Source organism: Saimiri boliviensis, chromosome 1, assembly GCF_048565385.1.
Source record: "Saimiri boliviensis isolate mSaiBol1 chromosome 1, mSaiBol1.pri, whole genome shotgun sequence".
Lineage (NCBI taxonomy): Eukaryota > Metazoa > Chordata > Mammalia > Primates > Cebidae > Saimiri > Saimiri boliviensis.
The window spans coordinates 124175930-124200953 of NC_133449.1; the positions used below are offsets into that span (position 1 = coordinate 124175930).

Genomic DNA, 25024 nt, shown 5'->3' on the forward strand with positions numbered 1-25024 from the left:
TTCTGATTACCTATATAATACAAAGAATGGAGAAGTCTTGGGAGCGTTAGTCATGGCCTTCTAATTGCTTGTAGAATTGTGCTTCTCCTCATCTGTGCCCGGAAGAAATCTCAGCTAGTGGTAAATTCTAAAATCTACCGCCTGAAGAAAGTTGCCGGGGAGCTCTGAGGGAAAGGGACTGGAGTAGCGTCTGCTGCGCGCCCACTCTCCTCCGTCCTCTCTGGCCGGTATTCTCCATCTGTTCTTAATGTTTCCTCTCATCTACCCAATATCCACTTAGATCTGTGTCTCTCCCATGTTGTGTTATGCTCCTAGGTGACCCCCTCCACTTCAAAGGCTTAAACACCAAACACACGCTGACTCCTGCAGTAACACGTCCATGTCCATCTCCAGGCCACGCCCCACTTCCAGACTCTGAAACTGCGTGCCTAGCATCCGATGGGACAACTGCACTTAGATGCCTCAGGAGCATCTCTCCTGTCTAAAGCTGGCCCTATTCTTGATCCAGGGCCCCAACCTGACATGATTCCTCTCCTCTTCTGCTTTTTCTCATCTCCGTCTCTGTAAACTCTATTCACACAGTTGGCCAAGCCAGAAAACTGGGGTTCATCCTTGAACCTCCTTCGCCTTTCCTGCCACATCTCATTCATCAGTAAGCCCTGTTGTTGCTCTCCATCCACTTTTCTTTAATTTCACTGCCACCTCTCACCTGGAGGCTGATAATCTCCTGCTGCGGTCTCACGCCATCATCCATCACTTTCACAGCAGCCAATTGATCTTTTAGATGCGTAAAATGATCTTGTCACATCAGCTTAAAAATCTATAATGGCTTGCTTTGCCCTTGGAATGAAGGAAGGCCTTTGAGGTTTTCCCTAGATCTCGTGAAGTCCCCCAAGATCCCAAGAGTTTCTGCCTTGCTTCCCACTGTCCCGATAGCCCCTCCCCTTTGCCCACCACACTCCTGTCTCTCTGGCCTTCTTCCAGATCTTTGAAATGAGCAATGTCCTCGCTGCACTGAGAAGATTTTTCTCTTGACCTCTCTGTTGCCTCTGTCTTCTTATAAGAGCTGATACTGTGGCAGAGATGGGTGGTAGGCAGAGGAAAAGAAGGGCTGGCAAGGACCCAGATGCCACACTCATACCAGCTTGTGTCTAGGCATTACCCTCTGTGCTTCCCAAGTCCCACCTGTTCAGGAAAAGCAGAAAGCAGACCCAGTGCTGGAAGGCACCGCTGCCAGGGAGGAGGGCTGTGCTGAGCACCCTTGCAAGACCGTGCCCAACAGAGTAGCTTCAAACAGCACATGGAGGTGCCAAACCCTTTTAGGCTTCCTGTTTTTTTCATCACAGATTTCGAGTCCTTTGGGTTGAAAGGTTAGGTACTGAAAAGGCCTCTCTGGGCCATATGGTCTGGAAATTCCAGAGGACTCCCTTTTTGATGAACATCGTGGCCAACAACATGTGCATCATCACGGGAACCACAGGGCCAGTGAGAGGGGCGGCCCTTCTTCTGCTTTGCCTGCTAGGTCCCCAGCCTGGCACAGAATGTCATTAGTTACTTTCTCTACGAGCTGGTGGGTTTAGTGCATTGTGATTATCTTTGCGCTCCTTGGGGGTGAATTTTCATAAAGCTAATCCTTGTCAAGCACAGCAGCAGCCACCAAACTTAATTAAAAAGTTTGCCTCCTAAAGTCAGCTTGCCGCCATGATCTGAGGCCTCCTATGCCGGCCTCAGCCCTCAGTGGCCCTCTCCTCTCCCCATCGCACTGTTTTACAGCCAGTTTTCATTCACAAAATCCTCCAGCTGCCTGAGAGAACATCTGGAAAAGTCTGGGTTGTCAGTGGCCTGTGTATAGCCCTTGTTGCCACCGAGTTTACCAAAGGCTTCTTTCGGCTTTTGCCTAGGCCATCAACTACCGCACGGCCGTCCGGTTGGAGGTGATGCTCTCCACCCTGGTTTTCGAAAACCTGGTGTCCCTCAAGACATTAACACACGTCTCTGTTGGTGAGGTAAGCTGGTCTAGAAAAGGAGTCTGGAGTGGTTTGAGCGCATGTGAGATCTGGGTCCTGGATAGAGCACCTGCCTTCCCTTTGTTTGACTATGACCTGCCCGTCGTGTCCCATCTCCTTGCTAAGTGAGGTGTTGGAGACACAAAACACCAGAGGAGTTCAGAGAGAGGAGGGCTCCGTTCAGGCTGGAGAATTTGGAGAGGCTTCCTAGTTCCAGCTGGAACAGGGCTCAGGAGGACTTCATCCAGTTGCTTTGATGGTCAGTGGGAACAGCGGAGCAGTACTGAGCACACTGTAGGCATTTAATAAAATGGATGGACTGATGGCTCCATAATCCCAACTGTTAGCGTAGGGGATGCCAAAGCCACAATGAAGACTGTGCCTGTTGGACTTCAGAGTTGACGTTTTCTTAAGCTCTTAATCCTTGGCAAGAAAATTCTTACCACTTATCAAACACACACACACACACACACACACACACACACACACACCTCACACACACACACTCCCTAATCAAGGGAACCCCAGGTGGTGTGGGGTAAGATAAAACACTTGCTTCTTTCTTACAGTTGCTCTTTTAGCAAGCTCGAAGCATTTAATTATGATTAGATTCAGTTGCATATAGCAAACCCAAAATAAAGTGGATTAAACAAAAGGAATTAATTTCACTCTATGTAAAAGGAATCTAGAAGGGAACAATGCAAGGTTGGCACAGGAGATTCCAGATCTTTCTGCCTTTCTTCATCACTATCTTTGTACATGGCTCTCATAATGGTTCAAAAGGACATGCTAGAGACCCAGCCATCCCAGCCACGCTTCAGACAGGTGGTAGGAGGAAGAACAGAAGAAGGGGTACCTTTCGGGTGGAGTTGGCTGACTTTAAGAAATCTTCACTGCAGCAGGATTGGCGGGGGACAAACCTCTCGAACACCGAACTGAGAAAGGAAGTGGCTTTTTATTTGGCCGGGAGCTGCTGGAGGCTAATGCCTTGACCACTGAGCTCCAGGAGAAGCAGCTTCTTTCCCTTCTTAGGGGCTGACAACTCTAAAGCCGGAGCAGGGGTGAAACTCCACTATGCTACTAGATGCTAACATTACGCTTTAAGTCTTTCTGCATTGAGATTCTCAGCCTTAAAAGACCGGCCTCTCCAAAATCGTACCAGAACCCAGAAAACTCATGATATTGGTCCCTGGTGGCCCCTTCCTGCCTTAGAGCCTAGAACCCCTCCGCCAGTCTGAAAGTCTTCAGTTGAAGAAATGTTTGACTGACTCTTCCAAACCTGAACCCACGTACTTTTCTTTCCAGGTGCTCAATATACTGTCAAGCAATAGCTATTCCTTATTTGAAGCAGCCTTGTTTTGTCTCTCGTCAGCCACCATCCTGATGCTAATGGCCTTTTTCATTCCGGGACCCACAGCTCTCACCGCAACATCCATGTCCGTCCTGTGCACCGTTATTCAGGTAACGACAGGCTTTCGCACTTCTAACTGCTTTATGTTTGCATTTCACACACTTTCACTGAATTGGTTAGAAGCCTGCGTTTCTGGCGCATGGACCTGAAGCTTGTGCCCCCTTTCGTACTCACAGATTTACTTCCTTTGGCACAGAGTAGTTTTGTTTTTGTTTTTGTTTAGTGACAGAGTCTTGCTCTGTCACCCAGGCTGGAGTGCAGTAGTGCAATCATAGCTCAATGTCCTGGGCTCAAGCAATCTTCCTGCCTCAGTTCTCCCAAATAGCTGGGACTATGGATGCATGTCACTGTACCTGGATAATTAAAAAGAAATATTGTAGAGATGGGGTCTCACTTTGTTGCCCAGGCTGGTCTTGAACTCCTGGGATCAACCCATCCTCCCGCCTCAGCCTCCTGAGTAGCTGGGATTACAGGTACAGAGCACTGCACCTGGCCACAGTGAAGTTTTTTTAAAAACTTGAATTTGAATGCTCCGGGAAGGGGAATGCTTCTTCAATTTGTCAAAGCCCGCAGCACTCCCTTTATGCCTTTGTATCATCTGCCTGACCCCCCTCAGACAGCGTCAGCAGCAGCCACAGCTCAAGGGAGGGAAAGATTTGGCTGAGAATCTCAAGCCAACTTCCTCTAGAACTTTTCCTGGCACTTACGCTCCCATCTGTGGATTTTTAGGCCAGCTGCAACTCAGCAGTTCTCTCTGAAAACAGTGTTTGTACCTTGATTTCAGATGTTTATGGCCAAGCTCAATCCAGCTTTCCGAAGGTCAGCAATTTTGGTGACAGACAAGCGAGTTCAGACAATGAATGAGTTTCTGACCAGCATCAAGCTCATCAAAATGTATGCCTGGGAGAAATCTTTTACCAACACTATCCAAGGTAGGACAGGAGTTGCTGCTTAAAAAACCGCTTATCTTGTAGAATATGCTTTTCTACAGGTTCTTAAGGTTCCCAGGGCCAGGTGTTCCAGAAGGAGGCTGAGGGGACCCTCTGAGCTGCTCTGCAGGCCAAAGGATTTTTTGAAGGATTATGGAGATTTAATAATAGAGCCAGGCATCTGTTCTGGTGAACCCAAGGGTGAGTGACATATGGTTTCTCTTTCCTGGGACATGTGGATCCTGGTCCTGGCGAGTTACCTTTAATAAAAATAATCCACTAAAACAGTGAGCAGGTAAAAAGCTGTCTCCAGCTATTTCCTTGACTTAGAAGACTTGTATACACACATGCTGTCACACACCCAGGGTTACACAGACCTCTTTACCTGCAGCAACGTGCTTGTGTTTGAATGGTCCACTGACTCAACATTCCTTGGGCAGTTATGAGAAGATGCATATGTAGTTTTGTTTTTTAAAGCTGATATAGAATCTATTTTGATCAAATATAAATGCAAATTTAATTGCAGGGACATTAACATAATTGCTGACATAGACTCAGGTGGTTCACCAGTTAATGATCTGAACCACTATCACAATTGACTCTCTGGATGTACAATTACACTTTTGCACCAGCATGGAATTGGGCCAAAGCTGTGTGTCTGTACTCTAGGGAGTGGCTTAGAGAACCCGCTTCTGAACTGGCCAAAGGAAGTGCCCCAGGTTAGGACCCTAGCAGCACTAGAAGACCCAGAAACACATCCTCACACTCCTGAGTTCACTTCAGTGCAATTTAATTTGATTTGATTAAAGTTGATTCCATTTGATTTAATTCAACTTAATTTAACTCGTCAATTTAGTTCAATAACTATATATCAAGTTCCTACTATGTGCAAGGCCATGGGAGCTACACAGATGAAATGGAAAAGGGTTTCTTCTTTTACCAATAAGGGAGGATGAGATAACTTAGCTCAAAAATAGCCACGAGTTTGTTGGCTCTACCTTCAGAGTATATCCGGAAGCCATCTGCTTCTCTCCATTCCACTCCCACCCAGTCCAAGCCAATATCCTCTCCCTCCTGGACTACGACAAGGCCTCTAGGCACTCCTCCTGCCTTCCCCCTCTCTCCTGAAATCCACTGTGCACTCAGCAGTCAGAGTGACCTTTAAAAAATGTCAATCAGATCCTCTTCCTCCTCTGTTGGAAAATAGTGGCTTCTTATCACATTTAGATCATTCAAAGGTAGGTCTTTAGAAGGGAATCCAAATTCTTCCATATGACCTATTAGGTCCAACCCGATCTGGCCCCCGGTGCCCTCTCTGACATCATCACATTTGCCCTAAGCTTCAGTAACTCAGCTCTAGCGGTGTCTGCTTTAGTCTGTTTCTAGAGCCACACGCCATGCTCATTCAGGCCTCGGGATCCTGGCACTCACTGTGCCCTTTGCCTGGAGTGCGCTCCTGCTGGATGTTTATGGTGGCTTTGTCTCGACTTTAGGTCTCTTCTCAACATCCAGAGAGGACTTCTGGACCGCAGTGCCAAGCAGATCCATGCCACCTCTCAATCACTTCACCCTGATCATGTCTTTCAGATCACCCAACACAATTTGCAGCTATTTAATTATTTCTTTATTGTCTGTCTCCCCCTGCCCCGGAAGAGGGCCAGACCCTTTTCACTCCTCTATTCTCCAGCCACAGGCATATAGTAGACATCAGGTTCAAATATCTTGAGTGAGTGAACACATGAATTCATGTTATTCTATAGGGGAAGGGGGGGAAAGTGCCAGAAGAGAAACAGAGACGCTCCGCAGGGGAGCACGCTAGGTTGGGGAAGATTGGGAAAAGCTTCCTGGCAGAGGTGGCTTTCAGGTAGGCCAAAGAGACAGGAAGGATCGGGGTGCACAGAGAACTGGGGAAACCCCCTCAGGGAGAAGCAGAGGCCTGGAGGTGGAGATAAGAGGGTGCTCTTAGGGACAAGGGGATGCTGGAGGTTCTTTTGGGGAAGGGCACCTGGATAGCAGAGCTTGGATCCCAGGAGAAGTGGGCTCCAATTCTGTCCCGATTACTGAAAAGGCAAGTTACTAAACCTGCAAGGACAGTTTGCTCTCCTGTCCAAAAGGCATAAGGTAACAGCCTCTCTCTCATCACACAGTGGTAAGAACGCTCTAATGAGAAAGTGCCTGTGAAGTGTTGAGCAGAGCACCTGGCATTTAGTGATCACTCCGTTTGAACATCTATGGCTATCCCGTGCAGAAGTGAAAGGGCTTTTGCAGAGGAGGCTGGAATTGAGGTTGAGGACAAGAAACAGCAGGTGAAGGAGGCTTGAATGTAATTTGTGAGCATTGCGGAGAGGTGGGCATATTCTGGACTTAGGAAAGGGAGAATGCTCTTGAGTTTTTGTGGCTATTCTTGGGACTCCAGGCAGGTGCTTTCAGGCCAGCATATGTGTTTCCTTTCTCCCTTACAGTATAGTTTTTAAAAATGTTATTTCAATTAGTTCCCAATATTTAAAATTAGGGAGATGTCTCACAAAAATATGGACCTCATGGGAGGATTGCTTGAACCCAAATATTCCAGACCAGCCTGGATAATATAGGGAGAGCCCACCTCTGCAAAAACATTTAAAAAAAATTATCTGGGTGTGGTGGGGTATGCCTGTGGGCTTAGGTACTCAGGATGCTGAGGCGGGAGGATTGTTTGAGCCCGGGAGTTCGAGGCTGCAGTGAGCTATATGATATCATTGCACTCTGGTCTGGGTGGTGAAGCAATACCTGGTCTCAAAAATAAATAGTAAATAAAACTCTGGACCTCAGACTTTGAAATGGTTGATGGTCTGGTTGTTACTGAACCAAACTGGGGTCTGCTCATCTGGCACAGTAGGGCCAAATATCCACAGAGGTTCTGTTGTAGGAGAAATGAGAGCATTTATTTGCCGTGTGCCAAGCAAGGAGAATCAGGCAGCTCGTGCTTAAGACGTGGCCTCCCCAGTGGCTTGCCAACAGGAGTTTTTAAAGGCAGGGGTACATTTCAGAAAAGCAAAGTTAGAGGCAAAAGTGTAACTCAGTATGGAGGTTATATGTTGGTTTGGCCTAAAAGAGTGGGATATCTTGAAGCAGGCAGCCTATAAATCATGGGTAGATTTAAAGATTTTCTGATTTGCACCTGGCTAAGGAAGGGAAGCGTTGTCTACAGATTTGGAGTTAGCAGAAAAGAGTGTTGGATCCGGCCTGTGGGCGTGATCTCGTTCAGGTTCCTCAGGAAGAAATTTAGAACCAAACTGCAGTGAGAGCTCTGTCCTCAGCTCCTCCTTGTCTGAGGTCTGTGTGCCAGCGGATCCATTGGCTGGGGGTCCGGGTTTCTGAAACACAACTCAGGGACATATGTTAAGACATAATCTTTAGTTTCTGTAAGGGAACCAAACATTCTTGTGACTCTAACTTGGCTGTTGTTTCAGGCTATTACCTTCTTGCTTATCAAATTGCTCATTTACTTCTCAGGGTTAGCTGGGTGCCTAGAATTTCTCTTGAAGGAACTCAAGATTTTCCTTTGTTTCCGTGCTTGCAATTGGTGGGGAGCAAGCTCCTAGGAGGGGTCCCTGATGTATTTCATGGTAGCGCCAGCCTGCCCTGCCCTGAGAAGGGGCTGCCCTTTGATTCTCCTCTCCATTCCGCTGCGCTCCAGAGCCCCGCTCAGGTCTTCCCTCCCCTCTGGCCCCACTCCTGTCATTGATGGTACTTGCCTGGCCCCTGTAGGCATCTAAGTTTATGATTCCTGACACAGAGTGTCAGGACTGGAAGGGGCGCTGGACACCATCCAGTTGCAGCAGCTGACAGGTAGGAGCTCCGAGTACCTGCTGGGTTTGTGTCCGGGGCTTTCTGTAGTTCCTCTCATTTAAACTTCACAACGGGACTCGAAGCACTCGTTTGAAAGAGGACAGGGTAGCGCTAATACATTTCATAATGCTAGCATTTGACAGGCAAAATGAGACCACCTTGGACTGTTTTCTATTTTGCAGATATAAAAAGAAAGGAAAGAAAAATTACTGGAAAAAGCTGGATTTGTCCAAAGCAGAAACTGTGCCCTGGCTCCCCTCATGTCCTCCATGGCCATCTTGCTGACATTCTCCTGCCACATCCTCCGGAGATGCAAGCTCATCACACCCGTGATAAGAGCTGGCTCAGGATCAGGCCACTTTTGCACCCTGACCCCTGCAAGTCCCAGGTGTGAAGCCCCTTCCTACCTTTGCTCAATACAGGTATTAGGAACATCCAATCACGGCAGACCACAGGATGTGACTTCAACTCCAACCCTTTTTTTTTTTCTGAGACAGGGTCTCATTCTGTCATCCAGGCTGGAGGCAATGGTGCAGTGTCGACTCACTGCAACCTCTGCCTCCCGGTTCAGGTAGTTCTCCTGCCTCAGCCTCCCAAGTAGCTGGGATTACAGGTGCACACCACTACACTTGGCTAAGTTGTGTATTTTTAATAGAGGCAGGGGTTTCACCATGTTGGCCAGGCTTGTCTCGAACTCCCAACCTCAGATAATCGGCCTGCCTCAGCCTCCCAAAAGGCTGGGAATACAGGCATGAATCACTGCACCCAGCCACCTCCAGCTTTTAAAAACAAGTGCGTGGGCTGACAAGAGGCCCAAGAGAGCCTGGCAGCAATTCTTCCCATGTCCTTAGCTGGGAAGGGTTCATGGTTAATGTTGGAATGCAATTTTAAGTGTGGAAAAAAAAAAAAAAAAAAAGAAATGGAAACCGAACAAGCAATTGGCTGTTTTATTTATTTACACTACAAGAAGAAGAGTTTAGAAAAATTTCCCAGAGGGAGGAGGTGTAGGTATTAGGAGAGGCGGTGCTATTGGGCTTAGAGTCTGGGTTTAGGAACCCAGTCTGCCTTGTTTAAATCCAGACTCTGCTCTTTACTAGCTGTGACTTATAGCAAATCATTAAGCCTCTCTGGCCTCAGTTTTGTTATCTGTAAATGGGACGATGATAGCCACAATCAGCGCTATTGTGAGGACTGAATCAGTTATTTCGTATAAAGCATGTAGAATCATCTTAGGCTCTAAGGTGCTATACAAATGTTAGCTGTCCTTATTAGCCTGATTCTCACCTGGGCCAGGCAAATGAGGATTGAAAGCCTTGGAGGGAAAATTGGGATGAATGTGAGATGTTCAAGTTCTTTACAAAGAGCCTCAACATCCAAAGATAAAGAAATGCTGAGCTAGAGGGAAAATGATTCCTGGCTTAAATAAAGAAAAAAAAAACCAGCTAAGTATTAAACCAGGTAGTTGGAGAAAAGTCAACAAAGGCAAGAAAAAAAATGAGAGAGAGAGAGAGAGAGAGAGAGAGAGAGAGAGAAGGAAATAAGCCAGTATGGGTAAGTTCATAGAGGAAGAATGGCCCTTAAAATCAGGGACATCACCGGGGGAGGAAGGAGGTGAAGTTTGCAAATTCAGAATGGTCTTGCTGAGCCATCCTTTATGGGGCCCATGAGTGCTCTGTGTTTAATCCCATGACTGCCCTGTGTTTAATCCCATGATTGCCCTGCGTTTAATCCCATGACTGCCCTGTGTTTAATCCCATGACTGCTCTGTGTTTAATCCCATGACTACCCTGTGTTTAATCCCATGACTGCCCTGTGTTTCTTGGTGAGTTGCTTTTATTTTCTCTGGTTCTTCAGCAGGCAATCTCTCACGCACAGTTGACTCTCACTTGCTCTAGGGCCTTCAGCCCAGCTGTGAGCCCAAATCCAGATTGAATGGCAAGGATACACCAAGGCTGTATGCAACACTGCCCAATTATTGTGGCTTTCTCTGATCCCAGACCAAACAAACAAACAAACAAACAAACAAAAAACAAAAAAACCTATTTTCTTTGTTTCTCCAGCAACATATCAAGCAAATGAATTTGAAACCAAATTGAGCACATGTAGTTCATATTTTCAAACGTGATGTTTTAGGGGAATCTAGACCAAACCCAAATTTCCTGAATGCAAAGCTCTGGGTTCTTTGGAGTCAGAATTGATGGTAGTCACTTCCTCTGCTAGGATCCTGTCAGGAGTAGGTCAGCCCCAGGGTACTCATTCACATCAGGCAAGCCATGTCCTCTGTCAGCCAGCCCTAGGCTTCCTGAGCCAAGGTAGTGCTCTGGGATCTAGAAGAGCTGAGTTTCCTCTGAGGATGTATTTAGGACCAGATGTGATAGAAGCATCCTTCATCATCCTCTTAATGAAGGGACTAGGATTAGTTGAAGCTGGGGTCCTGTCCATGGGACCCATTTAACAGCAGGCAGGATCACTTAGGATTTGATGAAGAAAGTTGTATTATTAATTTCTTAAATAGCTGGCAAGGGAGAGGCTGCTAATTACGAGTTGGACAGATGAGAAGATGAAATTGGAGAGTCCCAACTGAAGGGAGAAGGCTTGTTTTCGCTGAGCTATAGAATATTAACCACTTACTAGGCACAGTGCAGCAAGGAAGGCCCAGCGCACGGAGGTGATTTTTTTCGGGGCTGTTTCGGAGGGAACTGCAGTTGACAAAAGGCTGTCAAATCTGGCCTTGTGTGGTGCATGGGGAGGCAGAGGGTGGAGGCCAGGCCCTGGGAGCAGGAGAGCTGGGGTCACCCTCCAGCTTCCCCCAGGTGCAAGCAGGTCCCTCCAGGAACTTTCCCCTCCATCCCTGAGGCTGTGGAGTGGTGTGTAGCATGGACTTGGATGCTGTAGCTTCAAAGGGTCAGATGCCTCCGAAGAACTGAGAGCAGGGGATGCCTTAGGACAATCTGCATGGGCTTCAAGTGAATAGTCTAGGTTCAAATGAGGATGCAGTGTGGATGGCCATTGCCAAGTGTATTCAGTTAGCGGCCTGCCTCAGACCTTTTCCCTTCTGAATCAACAGAGACAAGGGGATATACTTGCCGCCATTTTGGTGAAAATCCAAAAGCAAAATAGATTAAGATGCTGCTGTTTCTAACCAGCCAACCCATGGTTTCTGAACCATGAAATGAAAGCATTGTTCCTCTGTGCATTCTGACAATGCCACCATTTCTAATCTCAGCAAGTTTAATCCCCATGTGTATAATGATTTAGAGCCAAGGTGACTTCTCCTTCTAAACCCTCATACTTCTCTTTTGTTCTTCAGGGATTTAGTGTGATTGCCATGTTTGATGTAATAAAGTTTGCCATTTAAATTTTGCCCTCCTCAGCAAAAGCAATGGCTGAAGCCAATGTCTCTCTAAGGAGAATGAAGGTAACTAACCCTGGGTGAGTAAGGAAGAGAGATCTCATTTTAGGGTGGGAAAATGCTCAGATATGTAGAGGCTGTACCAACATGCTGGAGAGCTGGGTCTCTAGTTGAGTTGACATTGGGAGACGGGCATCCATTCAAAGTTGGATAAATAAACATGTATGAAGGATAGAGCAGGCAGAGTTTTATGTTGTCTTACTTTGTAGGAATGATGAGATAGAGTCTCTGTACATGAATAAGATGTTCCTGACCCTCTATTCCCTAAACAGTCTATATATCCTAATTGTTCCACAAGTGAATTTGGGTTTGTACTGAGTCCTCCCTACTTTACCTAGTTTGTCCTTTGATGGGCGTGGTGATGGAATTGATGAAGAGGATGGTGGGGTCCCCAATTTATGCAATCATTTAGTTTCTTCATTCATTTATTCACTCATCAAAGATTTACTTTGTGCCTCCTGTATACAACACATGGAAAATGCAAATATAAGGAAGAGAGAGCCTTTATCCTCAAGAGCCTCATTCCAGGGTGGGACCAGGCACTCCAAGGATTTCTATACATGATAAGGATATAAGTGACATTCAAGAAGGGCAAATAAAGTGTTTTGAAAGTACAGGTGAGGAGAGGAAAGGGAATAAGGGCATTTGAGCCAACATAAAACTTGTTCAAGCATCTATGATTGAATGATCAAGATCATCATTGATTGAATGATCTTACTCAACCAAGCCAGAAATCTGCAAGGCATCGTAAGTATCCTTGGTTCATGTACTCCTCTTTTCCCTTACCATACACGTCCAACCAGTCAAGAACCCTGTTAAGTCAACTCCTGATATTCCCTCCATTTTAAGGGGCGCCATTGTAAGGTTGCATTGGAAGGTCCGCTGTTGAGTTATCACTTTTTGAACAAAACGTAAGAATCAACACCATCCCATTAACTGCATGTATTATGATATCAGAAAAAAATAAAGGTACTTCTTAAACTAGATGAAGGATGGCATTTCTTGACTTCTCAACCTTCACTCTGTCCCTACTGCCATTGCCTTCAATCGAGGCCTCCATCATCTCTCATCTGATGAGTGCAGCGATTTATGAACTAACCCTTCATTTTCTAACATTCTCCTCAAGTCTGTATAGCACTCAACCCTAAGAGAGCTGTTGAAATATTAGTCTGATTACCAATACTCATTCTCACCTGCTCAAAATCCTTGAATCCTTGTCTCCTACAGATTCTCCATCCATGGGTTCTCAGTTTTGTGTCCACCTCTCTTCCTATCCCCTTCCCAACTTGAGCTCTGTGCCTCAGTAATCCTGAATTGCTTGTTTCATGCCGCTACCCCAGCAAACCATGCCTTTGTATGCTCCTTGCCTTTGCCCATGCTGGGCCCTCAGGTGGAATGCTCTCACTTTCGTTCCCTTCTCTCATCTCTGCCTGTACAACACCTGTACAGACCCAGCTCAAGCACCAAGTGCACGGACCTTGAGGATGAGAAGCCAGTGTCCCTCCTCTGCAGTCACAGTACTTTGTCCTCATCACATTTTACAGAAACGATCTGTGCATGTACTCATCTCCCTCCAGACTCTAATCTCTTCAAGGACAGGAACTGTGCTGTATTTATATTTGCATTTCTGCTGTTCAGCCCAAAGTCTGGCACATGGTCAGGGCTTAGCAAATGCTTTGTTGAACTGGCTGAGTGGGCTAGGAACAGGACACAGCAGAGATTGAACATATGACCTTGGTTTCATAAGCATTTAGTGCTAAGCAGTGAAGTCCACAGCCCCACGACTGGCAAGACTGACTGTCTTGAGCACGAGGGTGAAATGTAGCTGGGATCAGCATTCTCCAATGTGGGTGACCCACATAGGCCTTGTGGTTAAAAGGCAACTGTCCCAGATAGCATGAGCTAGTGGACTATTTCTGCTGCAGCTTCTCCTGGGGGAATAATTTCAGAACCTCTTTCCTGGATATGCTGGGTTAGAATGGTCAAAATTATGACTTGGGGTTATTAGAAGATATATTGGGATGATTCTTGCAAATGCGTGACATCTGCTCCGTTAATTTTATCTCTTTAATCTTAGACAATTCTCATAGATAGAAGCCCTCCATCTTACATCACCCAACCAGAAGACCCAGATACTGTGTTGCTTGTAGTAAATGCCACCTTGACATGGGAACATGAAGCCAGCAGGAAAAGTGACCCAAAGAAAGTGCAGAACCTGAAGAGGCATTTATTCAAGAAACAGCGGTCGGACGCATTCAGTGAATGGAGTCCACCAGCCAAAGGAGCCGCTGGCCCAGAGGAGCAAAGAGGCACCCCCAAATTGGTTCTGCACACGTAAGCTTTGTGGTGAGAAAGGTGGGTGTGTGTTGCGCAGGTGTGGCCTCCAGCCCTCCTCCTTGCATTGTGTAGCTACGGCCTTCCCCAAGTCTGATTCAGTTCAGTTAGAGTGGGAGGTGGTGATGGGATGTCTCTAGCCAGAGTCCCTGTATTATTCCCCTAATTTTAAAACTATGTACATGAACATTGGAGACCCCCTCTCCAAGCGTGGAGAAGATGGTGGTTATATTCATTCTGATTTGCAGGGCTTCCCTTGGAGTCAGTTGCAATTTTGAATGAACAGTCCACTCCAGGTTGCTAGGCTTGAACTGACTAGCTTTCATAAATCTTTTTATATTTGTTCTTTTCTCATGAGCGTGAGACAGGGTCTTACTGTTTCCCAGGCTGGAGTACAGTGATGCAATCAAAGCTCACTGCAGCCTCAAACTCCTGGGCTCAATGGACCTCCTACCTCAGCCTCCCAAGTAGCTGGGACTACAAGTATGCATCACCATGCCCACATAATTTTTTTAAATTTACCAGGGGAAAGTGATAATTTTTAAGTTAAATTTTATTTTATTTTTTGGAAGAGATTTCAGAACCTCTTTCTTGCTGTTTCCCAGGCTGGGCTTGAACTCCTGGCCTCAAGTGATTCTCCTGTCTTGGCCTCCTGGGTCAAGCACTGGGATTATAGGCATGAACCACTGCTCCTGGCCTAGATAGGTTCTTAATTTCACATTGGAATATGACGATAGATAATGATGACTGAAAATTGTGAACACTACTATTTACCAGGTACATAATAAACTCACGTTACCATCCCAATAACCAGGCATCACAACTGCCCCCACCTGATGATTGAGAAGCCTGAGGCACAAGAGTGTTAAATAGCTTGTCTGAGGTCACTAACTAGCAGTGGCAGAGGAGGGTTTCATACCCAGGGCACCTGGTTTCAGAGTCTGGGCTCTTAACCACAGGGAAATACTCCTCTTATAAGAAGCAAACTGAGATCAACAAGCAATCCGGCCAAGACCTAAAGGTCTAAGCCAGCCAAGCCAGCCACAGTCTGTTGGCTGTTCCCTCCCTCAAGATTGGGGGAGGGAGATTTTAGGCCACCCTGTGGATTTAGGGAATGTTTGGTCTCCTCCTGCATCTCCCGCGTGCCTCTGCTTCTTGCTCTGGGAACTCAGCAGTGCGCTCCAGGTAGCAGTGTTGATTTAGCTGCAGAGGGCCCAACATTAATCTTGTGCCTAGTATTTTAATCTCTCACCTTGTTGACTCACTCTTTCCCTGTACGAGCATGGCAGAAGGAAAGGGTCTCATTTATTATGCAATGTCAAGCTCAATAGCCAGTGTGAGAACAGTACTCTCGTAGCTAACGAGGCTGACTGCCACGTATTCATTGGAAACAATATTTGGTTGGCTGAGTACAGTTAGCTCAGATTTCAGCTAAGTCCTACCGAGTGCCACCTACTTTGCCTTCTTGTCACTTTCCCTGCAGAGCACCAGACTTCCCCCACCCTGCCTTCCCATTTGCCTCCGAGAGGCCTCCATGAACTCCCTGGTGCTCTAAGGACATTGCCTTCTAGCCAAGAAATGGTTTTACCGACGTGATGAAAAGTGTGTCGGTGACTCCAGAATTCGTGCCTCAAGGATACAGTCAATGTTTTGTGGAATAAATTGAAGTTACAGTGTGGCACTGATGAAGTGTATTGCCTCTGGAACCTGGGGGACCCTAGTTCCAGGCCCAGCCACTTTCTAGCTGCTTGACTTTGGACATCTTGCCGAAGCTCCCTGAGCCTCTGTTTCTTTACCTGTGCCATGCATTTCATAGAAGTACCCATTTCACAAGGTGGTTGTGAGAACTCAGACACCACATAAAAATGCTAAGCCCGTAGTTAGTGTCAACTGATGTTAGGTACGGTTGTTGCCTTTTTCTTTAATAATTATGTCCAGCCTAAGTGCTGCCCTCAAATGTTCGACATTCAGCACGCCCAGGTTTTTCCAAGTTTAGCTCCTCAATTCCGTTAGACTGGATCCTCCATGGGATCAGGGTTTTTTATTCACAGTTAGGTCCTTATCTCTAAGCCCAGCGCCTGGCTCGGACGTTGCCGACAATGTTGTTGGGTGAAGTGTCAGAGGATACAGGCCTCGTGGATATTTTGCTAAAGACAAGGATGAATCTAGAAGGCTCCTTCCTTGCCCCCAAGAGGTGGACAGGACTCAAAGGGCAACCAAGTACCTAGTGAGACTAGATCACATCTGTGGTCTCTTTGTCCCCAAGTCTCCATGATGCCCCAGTTTCTTGAAGCCCTTTTAGGGGAAATAAATAGAATCAACTTCATTTACATGCATATGGGCTCCACAAAGACAGAGTGGCCTCTGCGTGGATCACTATTTTATCCCAAGGTGCCTGGGATTCAGCAAAGACATGGTCTAAGAAATTATTGATGACAGGCAGCAACTCTCATGTGTTGCAAGTAGCAGAGAGGTGATGGCCCTTTCTGGTCTAGCTTGGGGTGGGGAAAAAAGCCATATTTGGCCCCACGTTGGGCATCTTTGCCCTACCGATTACAGGGAGCAGGCCTGCATGCGAATGTTCTTAGATGCTCCAACTGCAGAACTGCAGTATCTGTTTGAACCCGAGAGCGGTCCTGCTCCCACCTCAGTCTCCACACGCGCTGTTGGCCTGCAATGATTCTCCCCAGATATCCCCGTGGCACCCTTCCTCACCTCCTTCAGGTCTTACCCAAATGTCACCTGTGGCAGATGCTGTTCCTGCCTATGTGCCCTGGACCTCTAAGTGTTTCCTGGCCATCTTCCAGCTGCCTTATCTGCATCTGTGCCCGAGGGCTCTGCACACCTCCATAAAGACCTTCACAGACAAGAGAGCAGGCCTCAAACAATGACTGCTGAGGCCTCAATACCCCAAGTCTTTCTGCCATTGGGTGGGACAAAGCCGTACGCAGTTCCCCAGAGCTCCCTCCAGTTTCCCTGCAGGGGTGAGTTCCGTTTGCCTCCTGGGTAGGATATTCTGCTAGGGAGCCAACCCAGTAGGCTGCTCTTTTTGGGCCACCTTTCCTCTCCTGTATCACTTTCCCTCTTCCCTGCTGGAATTTCCTGTACCTTCCAAATGTGAGTGTGACTTTCATTCAAATCCTTGATTCAAGGTCTGTTTCTGGGACAACTCAAGCTAAGACATCTACCTTTCCAGTATGGCTTTCGTGGCACCCCCGAGCCCCCAGTCCACTCCTTGTCTCTTCTCTGCTTTCGTTTTCTCCGTGGCAAGCATAGATGTGCCTGCCCTACATTTCACTTACTTGTCTTGCTTCCCGTCCCTCCCCCCATGACTACAAAGTAAGCTCCATGAGGGCAGACTCAGGCCTTTGCCCGCTGTGTTCATTGCTGTTCTTGCTGGTGCTTGGAACAGTGCCTGGCACATAGCAAGCTCTAATAATGATTTGTTGGTTGAATTGATAAATCTTCAGCTTTAGAATGTTAGAATAGTGTAACTTCTCAGTAATTCCAGATTGCGTTGTTATGGTGGAGGATTCCACAAAAAAAACTTTTTTTTTCAACAGCTCCTAGATGTCCATACTTCAAAAGCTACCCTAATCGCCCTGGGTTATACAACCTTTTGTGTCCCATTAGATTTGCTTTCCTGGAGTCTGAACACAGAATAGTCTTCATCTTCAGGGCCTGTGTCTCCCAGACCAGCACAAGGCTGTTTCACATCAGTGATCTTACATGATTTCTAGAAGCCCTCTGGATGCTTGGCTATGCCACACAAGGGAAAGCACTTAAGACTTACATTCCTGCATCCTCCCAGGCTGTGTGTGTGTGAGCAGGGGTGGGGTGACTGAAGTTGTCATGCCCCAGAGCCTGCGGTGACCCCTTGGTCTCCACCTGGCCTGACCAGCACAGTTTGGGAGCAGCACGTTTGGACCAGATTCTCTAGGAAGTGGGAGAGAATGACCGTGTCCCATCTCTGTTTCTCTGGCAGGGAAAGATCTTGGGAATACGAAGTGGGAAGAGCTCTCTCCTTGCAGCTGTCCTAGGACAGGTAAGCTGCGTGATAAGTGCTGTGAAGATGGGACATTAACATGGCAATGAAATGGCTCCCTTCCGGCCAGGTGTGGTGCCATCAGAACAGTGGACCCAGCGGATGGGCTAGGCTGCACTGGACACTATGGGTGTGGTTCACGTTCATTTCTGGGAGGTTAATTCACTCAGCAGCTCCAGGGCCCTGGGCCAGATGAGGCCGAGTTTTTCACACACTCTTGAGTTTGCCCTCTGAGGAAGTGTGTTGAATGGTGATTGCTTCGTTGCCTAAAGCTCGATGGTGGTCAAAGGAAAGATGGGTCCTTAAACCCATGGTTTTCTCCATGACTGGGGCTGCCCTGATTTAGAAATGCCAGCAAGGCAGCTTGGTGATGAAGGACTTTGGCATCTGGAACTCACGGTGATTATAGAGATATTTTATGTGTGAACTAAAGCAGCTTGTGCCCCCAGCTTCTGCATACCTTGGGGTAGGAAGAGGCAGGGGACTTGGGTCCTTGCCCTTTCTGTACTCCTTCTAGTTGGGTGACCCCAGGGAAAACAGCCAAGCCGTCTGTAGTTTTCACAAACCTCTGTGTCACCATGGTTTTTAAGTCACATCCCACATGAATGAGTTTTGTGGGAAAAAAAAATGCTAAGTCCTCTTTCTCCCCGCCCCCCCCCCCCCACCGCTATTGCTAAAGGGAAGTTTGGGTAGATGGGATTACCTCTTTCAGGAAGAGGTCGGGGTTCTTCTGAAGAAGTGGGGATAACAGAATACGGTGGTGGGGGGATGTGTCTTACAAGTTTTAATACGAGTGACTTCTTTTGGCCTCGGTTGACTCATCTCTGGAAAGAATGACAACTGCTTCCCTTCATGGAGGCGGAGGTGGGGGTTGAATCGGGTGAGTTCTTGAGGTTCCCCCACATTCTGAGAGTGTGTGCCTCCATGATGAGTCAGTGGAAGCCATAGAGGTGACTCAGCTCAATTCTCCACTTAATGATGTGAATACTCTTGATAGCATCCTACTGCATAAGGGATGGTCCAACTTCGGCTCAGATAGCTCCAGTGATGGGAAACTCATCATGTCACAGCCAGGTCCCTCTTTGGAGAGTTTTGATGTATATTGGAGTGAAATTTGCCTCCTTTTAATTTCTGTCCTTGGGAAATTTTGAGATAACATTGAATCTAACTCCCATGCAACAGTGGTAGGATCAGGCCCCCCACTGCAGCCACTGGGGAGGAAGGTGGGCACTCTGGACTGCCTGGGTTCCCCAGCTGCTTCTGCCACATGCTTACTGCTTAGCTTTGGGCAGGTAACTTAACCTCTCTGAGCCCCATACAACCTCTTGGTTTCCTTGTCTGTAAAATGAGGCTAAGGAGAGTTGCGGTGAGGATTGAATGAGATTATGTAAGTAACAGTGGGCTACAGGATAATTTTCAAGGCCAGTCATGGTGATAAACTTTGAGCATACACTTAATTCAGTGCATGGAATATACTCTACACATTAAAAACACTATGATGACTATTGTTATCATCATGGTCTTTTCTCCAAATTGAATTCTCTGTCCCTTGTGCAGTTCCTGAGGTGAAATGACATCACATCCTTTGGCTGCCTTGGCGACTCTCCCTCTCTGCCCCTGGACCCCTGCCACTGCCCCGTGAGCATCAGCCCTGAGTGCTGTGGCCTGCCCCACATGTCGCCTCTGTTGATAGCTTTGAACGTTGCATCCCCACGAACGTCTACCGTTGTCTATTGGATGCCCGCCATGAGGGATCATCTTAAATGAATGTATGTACTCAGGGTCACAAACTGGAGACCATGCATAGTTTTAATTGCTGAATGTTTTAAAAGTCCAAAGCTTTCATATACAACTGGATCTTTGACTCCTCTTGACAAATTAGCAACTCCTGCCCCATCAGGCCTGCATCCTTGCATGCCACCACTGATGCAACTGAGTTAAGGCGGCTTCCTGAAGGTGCGGCTAGCACCAACAGCTGTGCAGGCTGTGCCCTGCTCCCAGGAGCTGGCTGAGCAGGTTGGATCCAGCCAATGCACCTGGAGGAAGGGGAGCCTCTTGTGAAGAGTCTGCTCAGAGGACATCCTGTTATAGTCCGGCCCAGGTGCCATGTGCACTGCGAGCAGCCCTGCAGTCCAAGCTCTCCAGTTTGCAGCAGGGCTCACCACTGCCTCTTTTTAAACATTCCCTGCTTGGCCCTATGCAGGTGTTTGATTCTGAGATTCTCCACCTGCATGGTTGGGCTTTCTGGTGCTTGGATAAGATGTTCTGTTGACGCTTTTGCACCTTTGTAAGCAATGCTCATGAAATCGGTGGGTGGCCGGATGCAATGGGCACTTGGGAAAAGTCCTCAAGGCTTGGCTCCTGAAGCTTCTCTGGTCTTGCTGCTCCATATGCACCTGCGCCAAGGGGTGGTGGCAGTCCGTGGAACTTTGGCCTACGTTCCACAGCAGGCGTGGATCTTTCATGGAAATGTGAGAAAAACACATTCTATTTGGAGAAAAGTATGATCGCAAAACGTAATATTAACTTTCAAAGCAAGAGGCACATTTGCGTTTGGTACGCACTCTCCTACGGATGCCGATGCCGTTGGTAATGACTGCTAAGTGGGTTCTGAATTTAATGAGTTCTGATTAAACATTCATCAGATCCACAAAGACACTGGTTGTCTTCTTCCTGAGCCAGGCATTCAGGAGAGGCAACTTCTGCAGACCTGTGACTGCACACTGGGAACAGGATAGAATTGGCACTTCGTTCCCAGGGCAGAGGAGCATACGTTCCGAGGTTCTCTGCAACAGGACATATGTGGCCTGACTAGAGAAATAGGAATCCAGCAATTTTGCTTTAGGCTGAGTACCCAAAACTGCTTGAAATCATGAGCAAGTATGTAATGAATCAGCCCTGACATTATGAATCGACATCAGAGCTCTGAGGATATATTATCACCGTTAGTGTCCACAGAATGATCTAATCAAATAAAAACAAAGCTCAACTTATACTTACTCAATTTTTTTATGTTGTTTTATTTTTAAATGGTTACATCTATCTATGGGGTGCACTTTTATGTTTTGATACATGATGCTGGGGGAGAGGGGAGCATGGGGAAAAAAGAGATGTTGACCAAAGGGTACAAAGTTTCAATTAGACAGGAGAAATAGGCACTAGTGACTTATTGTACACAATGGTGACAGTAATACATTTTAATGCATTATATATACTAAATGAGTATATTGTAAATGTTTTCAACACGAAAATTGCGAGTATTATTTGTAATAACCATAGTACGTAACAAACAGAGAGCAATTTGGGAAGAAATATTTTCTCTAAGAACATTTAACAACTGATTAATTCCATAATCACCTTGGACATTTCTAGAGTGATTCTCTCCCTACTTCTGAAATGTTTGATTTTTCTAAATTTTAATTTTAATGGAGATTCAGGGGATACAGGTTTGTTACAGGGGGACATTGTGTGATGCTGAAGTTTGGGTTTCTACTGCTCCTGTTCACTTTCTAGTGGACATAGTACCCAAGAGGAAGCTGTTCATCCCTGCACCCTCTCACCCTCCCTCCTTTTGGAATCCCCAGTGCGTGTTGTTGCTGTCTTTACGTCTGTGCGTACCTGAGGTTTAGCTCCCACTTATAAATGAGAACAAGTGAGATTTGGTTTCCTGTTTCTGTGTGAATTTACTTAGGATAATGAAGTCCAGCTGCATCCATGCTGCTACATGATCTTGTTCTTTTTATGGCTGCATAGTATTCCACGGTGTATGTATATCGCATTTTCTTTATCCAATTCACCATTGATTGGACCATCATCTTTAAGCTCTGGAAAGTAATGGCTTCTTATGGTTCTTTGCTTAGCTTGGTGTATTGCTATGTACATTCTCTCATTTAAGTCCCATAACCACCCATTTAGGAGGATCCTGGCATTATATCCCCATTTTATAGATAAAGAAAAAGGCCCAGAGAGGCGAGTTGACCCTCCCAAGGTATTAAGTGCTATTAAATGTCGAGTTGAGTCTTGGACTTAGACTTTGAGCCTCAGATTAGCATCAGTTGCCTGGAGCTGGAGCTTCCTGACAGCTGGGTCACTCAGAAACCTTCCCAAGCATCACAATGCTGAATGAAGAGAATTGGAGTTAGTACTAGGAATCTAGCTATAAGCTCTCCAGCAATAGTTTGACCTTTCCCATCTTACCCACCAACTCTGTCTCTGCTGCTGGCATGGCCAGCATATATGTTCCCAGGAAGAGGCTTGTCAGCTACCCCTTCTTCCCTGGCCATGTTCTCCTGTGGCCAGGAGGCTCAGGTGTGGCAGGGAGGTGATCAGTGCAGGAGTCAGTGATCAGTGCAGCCAAATTACTCTGCTCATCATCTCTTGGCCAGTGCCACTCACCTGGAATGCCTTCTTTTTCTGTAGAAGTGGACTGGACAGAGGGTTGCCTTATTCATCAAAATGACGTTCAGAGGGCAAATGTGTGCCAAATGCCTGCAGCATGCAGGGCAACATGGGGACAGAGATGGCTCAGGTGTATGTTTGCCCTTAAGATACTCAAGCCTGGAAGGAGCTATAAGAAATGCACAGAAATGACAGTGCACCCGGGAAGGATGTGCCAGGTGGCAGGAGACTGTGCTCGGATTGTTCCAAGTTGGCAGAGATCACAAGAGAATGGTGGATCAGGGAAGAGAGGGTGGCACTTGAATTGGGCTTTGAAGGATGGCTCTAGCATCCTTCATATGTGGCGTGGATAGCAGAGATTCTGCTCTTGGGGCAGAAACTGTGGCTCTCAGGGCCATAGAAAGGAGGAGGGTGGGAGGAAATTGAAGGTGGGAGGGGTTGAGGGGAGGAAGATGTGCTGAACAGTCTGAGTCTTGTAGTCGCAGATTGGCAAATGTAGTAATAGTAATAATCGCCCCTACTGTCCCCTGTCCACTGAGAAATAATAGTTGCAGATTGGCAAATGTAATAATAGCAATAAAAGCCCCCCACCGTCCATAGACTGGGGAGTGGGGCCTCAACTTCCCCAGGGAGCAGAGGCAGCGGATTAGCCTGGCCCATACCGTCTACTCTGACCATCAGCTGTACCTGCTGGACGACCCCCTGTAGGCCGTGGATGCCCACTTGGGGAAGCACGTCTTTGAGGAGTGCATTAAGAAGATGCTCAGGGGAAGACGATCGTCCTGGTGACCCACCAGCTGCAGGTGATGGGACATGCAGGATCCAGCAGGTCATGGGATGGGTGTGGCTGGTGCCTGTTGCTCACAGAGCCTCCTTTTCTGCCTAAATCTACCTGCCTTCAGCTGGGAATGTGGGGAGAGAGCCAGGGATGCAAGAGACATTCATGCTTCCCCAGCCTTCCTGGCTCCCAGGAGCCCTGCCTGCTCCATTCAGTGTATGGCCTCAGTGGGGCCAAGACCTCTCCTGCACCAGAGGGTAGAGTCTCTAGAAGAAATTAAATCCTGCCTGTGGGTGGACTGGGGCACTTTTCCCCCAGTTCTGGGCACTTGGTAAGATGGGGAGCCAGGGAAGACAATGAAGGCCCCACCCTTCCTCCAGCAATTCTGGGCAGACCTGAGGCCAGGGGCGCCTTATCTGGGGGTTTCAGGTAGACCCCTTCAATGAGGGGCCCAGATGCCTGAAGCATCACATCCCAGGGGAAAGGGACTAGAAGTCAGGACTTTGGGACTAAGGCTGAGGCTTTGGAGAAGGTGTCTCTGCTCAGAGCTACTCTCTCAGGCTAAGGAGCATGAAACTTACTGAAGAAAGTGACTGGGCTTGACCTGAGTGAATTTGAGAATTTGGCAGGGTAGGGACAGTCCTCACCACATTGGTCCCACGTAAGGGATCCTGAACGCCTGGTGGGAATCCAAGAACATCCTCCTCCCAGGGCAGGTTTCCCTGCTTCCAGACCGTCTCCCTCTCCCCTCTTTGTATGGAGTCCCCAGAGATGTGCAGGGGAAAGGGTGTGGTGCACGTGTGTGTACATATGTGTTCATGTGTGCACATGGGTGCCTCCTTGCCCGACGAGAGAGTCCTCGGGACTGACTTATGTTGAGAGGCCCTACTGGGTCAGGAGAGCAAGAGTCCTGCTTTCTTTACTCTCCTGATACCTGCAGAGAACATGTTACATAAGGACCTGGTCTGGAGGCAGGAGGCCGGTCTCATTGCCTTGCAAGGGTAAGTCAAGTGGGGTTGGAGAGGGAGGGACAACAGCAGCAAATAAGGTTTCCATGGCTACAGGACGCTACAGCCAGCATTTTAGGACCATCCAGTAGTGGCCAGGAGGACCAGCTTGAAGACCCTGTAAAACCAGGTTTTCCCATTGCTGTGACGCTGCCCCTAGCTTGAGCCCAGCCTTTGCCCAGGGCTACAGTTCTGGCACTGGAATAAGCTCCAAGCATCCGAATTTTGCACATGAGGATTGTCTGGATTTCCTCCGAGTGGGCCTGAGCACCTCCAGAAAGCATCACACTGGACTGGTGCGGACAAGACCTCCTGGTTCTTCTGGCCTAGTTCTCCTTCTGAGGAGTTACCATGCAGGATGAGGTTGGATTTCAAGACCCCCATGAAGTGACTACAAACGGGCTCTGGTCCAGCCCAGACACTAAACATGGCAGCCCCTGCTCTGTACCGGGAATGTCCCTGGAGATACCCTGAAGCAGGAAGGGCTGTCCTCTGAGGGCTGTGGGGACCTGGAGGGGGATGCCTTGTCTCTACAGATGTGGGTCACAGCTGTCCCTCCAGGAGTCCTCATGAGGGGAATCATAACCTCGGTCCTGATCCAGTCTTTGAAACTGACTGACCAGTAGTATGACCTCAGGCAGGAGCTTTCTTCACACCGGGCCCACCTCCTCAGTCTACCTTCCCCCGTCATTTTATCCCACTTTTTGCATGTTGGAAGAGGCGGGCAGCCACTAGGTGGCACTGGATCTTGGTCCCACTGTCCCTTGTCAAGGAGGATGGGACTCAGAGCCCCAGACCTGGGCCCTGGGGCTTTTCTAGAGCCCATCCTCTCTGCCTCTGCTCTTACTCTCAGGCCCATAGGCAATCTGGGTGCTT

The 25024-nt window shown here is 47.6% G+C and overlaps 1 protein-coding gene across 1 annotated transcript in view; it reads left to right on the forward strand.

Moving 5' to 3' along the window:
- Window positions 1-25024, forward strand: part of LOC101046046 (ATP-binding cassette sub-family C member 12) — a 68246-nt gene that overhangs the window by 1415 nt on the left and 41807 nt on the right. The window contains 17 exon segments of the mRNA XM_074398919.1: window positions 1347-1485; window positions 1774-1885; window positions 1888-2006; window positions 3312-3467; window positions 4202-4349; window positions 8357-8376; window positions 8378-8503; window positions 8746-8748; window positions 11485-11592; window positions 13664-13916; window positions 13919-13941; window positions 17906-17965; window positions 20356-20442; window positions 20444-20481; window positions 21479-21575; window positions 22964-23126; window positions 23129-23166. Coding sequence (XP_074255020.1) covers window positions 1347-1485; window positions 1774-1885; window positions 1888-2006; window positions 3312-3467; window positions 4202-4349; window positions 8357-8376; window positions 8378-8503; window positions 8746-8748; window positions 11485-11592; window positions 13664-13916; window positions 13919-13941; window positions 17906-17965; window positions 20356-20442; window positions 20444-20481; window positions 21479-21575; window positions 22964-23126; window positions 23129-23166 — 1690 coding nt within the window.